At 40.5% G+C, this 6746-nt stretch overlaps 1 protein-coding gene across 1 annotated transcript in view; it reads right to left on the reverse strand.

Moving 5' to 3' along the window:
- Window positions 1–1288: 1288 nt before the first annotated feature.
- The window catches only part of LOC109956816 (uncharacterized), a 7792-nt gene continuing 2334 nt past the window's right edge, over window positions 1289–6746 (reverse strand). The window contains exons 2-4 of the mRNA XM_020594179.1: window positions 5937–6061; window positions 4221–4509; window positions 1289–1996 (exon numbers count right to left, since the gene is read on the reverse strand). Of these exons, the coding sequence (XP_020449835.1) occupies window positions 1592–1996; window positions 4221–4509; window positions 5937–6061 (819 nt within the window). The 3' untranslated portion in view covers window positions 1289–1591. The remainder of the gene's footprint in view (window positions 1997–4220; window positions 4510–5936; window positions 6062–6746) is intronic.

A 6746-nucleotide genomic window follows, 5' to 3' on the forward strand; every position in this document is an offset into this window, starting at 1 on the left:
GTAGGGAAACCTCATTCAGTATCCTGCTGGCATTTGTAATTGTGCTAATAAGAAAGAAAAAAAACAGCCTGGGAATGAAACTGTCTACATGTCATTTGTACCAGCAGGTTATTATAGCAACAGTTACGTGTTACAGTTCGCCAACCTCTAGCGACAGTAGTAATTATGACAGGAACAAAGGAGGAAGTTAGGTGGCGTAGTATATAGAGCTTTCTGTACATGCTAGGTCTATGTTAGGGGGAAATATGTTTAAATATGGTTGTGTGTTTGCCATCCATGGCGGTTACGCTATATGAAGTGCTTCTTACTCTGACCATGACAACAAAAGTTATTATAAAACCAAACCACAGTCCTTTTCTAAATCTATCCAACTAGTTTTTGTTTTTAAACCTAATGAAACAATGAAACATACTGGTGGTGCATAATCTGTGTCAAAGCACCTGAACCCATTATTTTTTATTTTACCAGCATTGATGCACAACTAAATAACATTCGCTCCTTTGATTGAAAACACTTGTTGTAGTGTAGTTAAAATAAACAATGACCGATCAGGGACAAGCAGCATTGTACCAGTGAGGTTTTGGAACACACGCTATTCTTTGCTAAATGTATAATTCATTGAACCGGAGGGTATTTTGAGCATCATTCATCATCATTGAGCCTATGAATGACATAATATGTGGGCATTTGCAATGTTTGAGGGATCACAAACCATATTTCAAGCACTACTCAGTTTGCAACTCAACATTTGAGACCATGCAGACACAGATTTGGAAGTGCAAATACAGATTTAAGAGCATAATCCAGGCCGTGTGTGCTCTCATTTCTGATTCTGCACTGTTAGGTTTCTTCACTGCGGTTTATGTGAAAGTGCACAAAACAAGATGCGAGCGCTATTCAGTTTGCAAATCGGACATTGGGATTACAAGAACGAATTTGTAAGAGCAAAATCAGATTTAAGCGCGAAGGAGGACCCTTGCTGATCACTCAAATCATCTGTGACGCTTATGATTCTGTCCTTCCTCACTCTTTATAGATGCTGGCCATCCTGTGTTAATGTCAGAGATATTTAATAATAATAACATCACAAACATACATAAAATGCCCTAAGGACAAAAATGCCCCCTTCCCAAAAAACAGCTGTAAAATTATCATAAATTCATGTTTTTCACTTTAAACTAGTCATTTTTTTAAAACTACTTCTGCCTGAAATATACATATCAAATATAAAATATATTTTTTGGGATTTTTAACCCTTTATAGTCCAGTATGTTTACATAACTCCACTGTTTTTTTATGGGAAAAAAAACAAAAACTGATATTTTTCCCATAAAAATGCATTTCAACCAGTAGGCCCTGAGATGGGTCAATGATTGGCAGCAACATAGATTTTGATGATTTTTTTCTTTTTTTTTGCAGTGCACACTTACAAAAAAACATCCAAAAACAGCTGTATTATTACCCTGTTGTGTTCTAAAAATAAATAAAAAATTCAAATTCAAGATAAGTTTGAACCAGGAGAGCAATTATTTTACAAACATGAACACAGAATTATGAACACTGAATGTGAAAGACTGTCTCTCTTTTCAGCTCAGGCACAGCAGTGGCTGAAAATAGTCAGACAGTGGTCCTTGCACAGATATTTTTTACATTTGCAACAAATGTTGCCAGCCTGCTTTTTTTCTTTGCAGAAGAAACATTGCTTTCTGCCCTTTGTTTTTGAGGGGCCTGCAGCGGGACCCCACAAATCTGCCATGACACCTGCAGCACCTGGTGTGCGGGGAAGGCGCTCTCTCTGCAGGATGTGGGCCCTCACCAATGTCTCTCCCACCTGCTCAATAAAGAGCTTCCTCTGGTAGGACTTGTTTTGATTCCAGCATGGCTGGATCACTGTCCACAGGATGTAGGAGTTGAAGAGGGAGACATCCAGGGTGTTGTGGAACAGCGCCAGTGGCCACCTGTTCACTCTCGTCCTGCATGAGTAGGTGCTGACAACCTAACAAAAAACCCAAAATATAAAACAAGACAATATGAATAAATGAGCAAAGTATTCTTTCTCATAATACACATTTATTTTAATATTTTATATGAAAATGCTCATATGAAAAAAATAGACATATTTTAGACAACATAAGAGTAAGACGACAACTGGCTTGTTTCGCCAGTTGTCGCTTTTGCCGACCAGTGCCAGTTTCTTTTTGAGCAGCAGCTCTGCCAGTCCGAAAAATGTGAAAAATTATCACACATGATTGTGTGTCCACAGAGCCCCTCAGTTAACTCCAGGATCACCTTGCCCTGGTTCACCTCAGGAGTACAGGCTGTTTTCCCCGTATAGATTTGTAGCCTCCAGGTGTATGAAGTCTATGCATCGCACATTGCCCAGGTCTTTAGGCCATATTTGGTCGGCTTTTTCGGCATATATTGCCAGAACTTGCACCTCCCTTTGAACGGGACCAGCTGCTCATCCACGCAGATGTCCTGATCTGGGTTGAACAGCATCGGGAGCTGGTGCGTCCACAAATCCCACACCTGCCTGAAGGCAGCCAGTTTGTCATCGCTGCACCGGGATTGGGACAGCTTGTCATCAAAGCGTAGCATTCGTCCGATTTGGCCAAAACGCTTCTCGGACATAGTGGCCCTGACGATGCTCCACCCGGATTGCTCATTCCACAGGTTGAGTGTGGACTCATCTCTCAACCTGTATACGCCCGACAGAATGAGAAGCCCTACACAGGCTTGCAGCTCTTCTTTGTCTAAATCTTGCCAGCTCCCAGTCGATCTTCTCCCATGCAAGTTAGTCATTGTGAAAATATGCTGCATTATTTCCTCTGTCAGCAGAGGTTTAAAGCTGGACTCGGGGTCGATGATGTGGGCTGCAGCATAATGTGTGGATCCCTGGACCAAACCTGTGATGCACAGGACTTAATGAATTGTCTACAAATTTGTGAAAGCCCAGAGGATCTGCCCATTTTTCGACATCCAGCCTTGCGCCTCTGGTTCCTCTATCTCCCCCCCGATGTCATGTTTGGATAACTCTTCTGTGGAGTCAGGCATCTCGTCTGGTTCGAACTCTAAGTTTGACCCAGAGGAGGTCTCAGAGTCCTCAGAAGAGGATGAAGCACCATCCTTGCTCCCAATCGCTATCACTTCATCTAGTGCCTCCAGTGTGGTGTACCTTCTCACCAATTCCAAACTATTACTCCAACTGACTACTCCTGCACTACTGATCTCATACTTATAACTGTGGCTGCAGTGCACCTGCATAAACAACATGAACAAGAACCAAAACAAAGTCCTGTTCTGCCTGGGTTCTTGCTTCTCATCTTGAATTATTTGTGCGACCTTTTAAGACAAGTCGGACACACACATGTGCACAAACGCACGCAGACAAACACACACAACTCATGGAGTGTGCATTATGCAGATCAAGCGGAGAGGAAAGGGTGCGCTTGCGGAGTCGGTCCTGCACGAATGGACATGTTTTTACTTTTGCTTCTGATCTAGCTTATAAAACACAGATTATGGTCTTCTAAGAAAAAAGACTTGTGAAGTTGGTTGTTTTACACCGTGAGAAATGCAGGCGCGCATGCACACGTTCATACACGAGCGAACACATTTACGTCAATTCACACATTGCATCACTATAACCTCAAAGGTGATACACATTTTATCATTTTTAGCCATTATTAGCAAGGCACCCTTGCAAAAAACAATGAAAAAAAGTGAAATTTTGATGAAATTGACCCTAGGGTCTGAAAATGGTCTCGCATCACCATCTGCTGGACAACTATAAGAATTGCAAGTTAGGACCCATTAGTTCAAAATGCATTTCTAACATCGTGCATCACAGTACTCTATATTAGATTAAATTTGGAATCAAAAAAGCATTTTTAATAGTTTTAAATGGGGACAAATTTTTCCCCAGGTCCTTTTATGGATGTAATTTTGTATCTTTGCCATTTTAGGCTGATTTAAGGAAGTAAAACCTCAATTTCTAATAGGAACTGGATGAGACAGAGGCAGAGCAGGTACTAGGCGGGACAAAGGCTGAGCAGGTTCTGGATGGGAAAGGCAGACTTCGTTGAACTGACAGGAGACGAGGTAGGCTGGCAGTGCGAAACTGGAGACAAGGTAGTGCTGGGGAAGAAGCAGGCAGGTAGTGTGGTGTTGGGGATGAAGCAGGTAGTCAACGCAGTTCTGACAGAATGTGAGTGGAGTACCTGGGAGTGCAGAGCTGGAGAATGGAAAACTGGCGAGTGCACAGCCAGGAATGGAGAGCAGGAGCAGAGAACTAGAATTGCAAGGATATGGAGAACTGGCAAATGCAGAGCCAAAGAGTCAGGTAGTGTGTCAGGAAGCAGGTCGGAGAGCAGGTGAGTGTAGACATGTGTGACGAACCAGCGGGAAATGAACGGGAAGAGGGTGTATATATGGGAGCTGAATTTGGAGGTAATCAGTGGCAGGTGGAGATGATGATGAGTGATTATGCTGGTGGAGACGTGATGCCACCTGCAGCTGTGTTTCAGTAAGTTCAAGCTGAAAGACAACTGCCCCGCTAACTCATCATGATTCTGGGTGGAGACTCAGGGCTGATTATCCACTAATTATCACCATCATTATCCAGTATTTACACTGGGAGTAATAAGCATTAACTAAACGTTAAATAATACAATAATAAGCACTGCATTCAACAACTTAAATGTCTCTTGGTAATAGTCTTAGTAAATTGTCAATAAAGATATTAACATTTATTTCACGAAGTTCACAGCTTAGCAGTTTCATTAGGAGAAGGCTGTTTTAATGTTCATTTAAGCATAATAATTGTCCACTTACTTGTCCATCCTCCAACCAACGAATTCACTTTGTCCTCACTCCACCTTCATCTAAGGTGGTATCTTCCAGCTTCTGATTGAACACACATGATGCAGGTATGCAGCAGTGGACAGGGCATGGATAGTTGGAAAGCATGCACGGTGGTAGCTCTCGAAGACCTGATTTGCCCACCCCTGCTGTATACTGTAAGCATTACTTGTAATTATGCATTTATTAATGCTCTTTAAAAATGTATCAGTGGTGAATAACCATTACTTAACCTTAATTAACCATTTGTTAATGCTCTTTGTGACGTGACGCTTATTGTAAAGTGAGAAACATGTATGCATGAACACTTCATAAATGTATCAGTGGTGAATAACCATTACTTAACCTTTAACCATTTGTTAATGCTCTCTGTGACGCTTATTGTAAAGTGGGAACCATATATGCATGAACTAACACTTCATAAATGTATCAGTGGTGAATAACCATTACTTAACCTTAATTAACCATTTGTTAATGCTCTGTGACCCTGTAAAGTCTAAAACATGTATTTATTAAGGAACACTTCATAAATGCATATAATTGCTACAAAATAATTTTAACTAATCAGGTACTACTGCTGTGTGTGACCCTTGAATATTTGAAGCAATCACGCAGATACTGAACATTAGTGAAACACTTCCAAATGGAATTTAACTCGTCATAAGCATCTGTCATCAACATGATTCATTCCAAATTTAAAAGGATGAAGACTTCATGCAAAATCGTTATATTTTAAAAATGTAACACTTAACATTCTTTCAAAGGAATAACAAAACAGGGATTTTACAGTTTCACCAAAAAAAAAAAAAAACGAACTCTTCCTCATGTCCCTTGCATCTTATTTTGAACAAAATCTTCATGTAAAGCCTATAAAACCATTAAAAACACCACCAAAAACAAATGCCTGAACATGGCAGTGAGGGCTTTAATGCTTTCTTATGGGCAGAAGCTCTTTATTCTCCTTCATCTGCTTTATGGTCTCTGAGGTTGCTTTGTCGGCCTCGACAGCTTCCTTGCATTGTTTTGCAATGTCAGAAAGCTTGCTCCCCTTCACCTGTTTAACAAGCTGTGCATACTTTTCTGGAGCAGCAATTGCCAACTCGGCAATTTCAGAGGTTTGTGAAATTGTGTTGCGATCCACTCCAAACTTGTTGAATGCCTCAGCCATTGTCTTGCCCTTTTGGAAGATGCCCAGCACTGTCTAAAAACAAACAAAAAAACCAAACAAAAAATGGAATGAGAATAAATTCATTGGAATAATGTATGGTAGACACATATCAGCTTAAATGAAGACCCTGGGAAGTGACAACACTAGGCTTTGGTACTGAGGTCCAGTTTCAAACTATCTGGAACCAATATGATCAGTACTGATGGGGGCTTGTACATCCAAAATACAAGTTTCTCTACAAGATTCCCCACATCATTGTCCTGACACTAACTCATTCACTTGAAGCATTATTTGATCCAAATTTTTATATACTTTATACGAGGTCTCCTAATTTGTAATGCTTAAGATTACTGGGTTACTGTAGGTGGCAAGTGACAGTAGGTGCTGGTACAAAAATAAATGGTGATTAAACCAGCTAACAGTATGTGGAGGTCATTTGTACACAACTTTTAAAATCACATACTGCAGGAAGACTGATGCAAGTCAACGTCCAGCTGCTATGACTTGGTTTAGATTTAGAGGTTCTGTCAAACATATAGCCCACCTACAACCATTATGTTCTGTCAGTGTTGAATCTCAATGTTGGCAATCTCTGACAGTGTTACCTCTCTCTCTTTTACACCACATCCTAGGATATACCTTTTTTTAATAATCCAAACTTTTTTTTCTAAAATGACTTGATTTAAAAACAAAATATACTTCACATACCCCGCTGACG

The sequence above is a fragment of the Monopterus albus genome, unplaced genomic scaffold (assembly GCF_001952655.1).
Source record: "Monopterus albus unplaced genomic scaffold, M_albus_1.0 scaffold22.1, whole genome shotgun sequence".
NCBI classification, from domain to species: domain Eukaryota; kingdom Metazoa; phylum Chordata; class Actinopteri; order Synbranchiformes; family Synbranchidae; genus Monopterus; species Monopterus albus.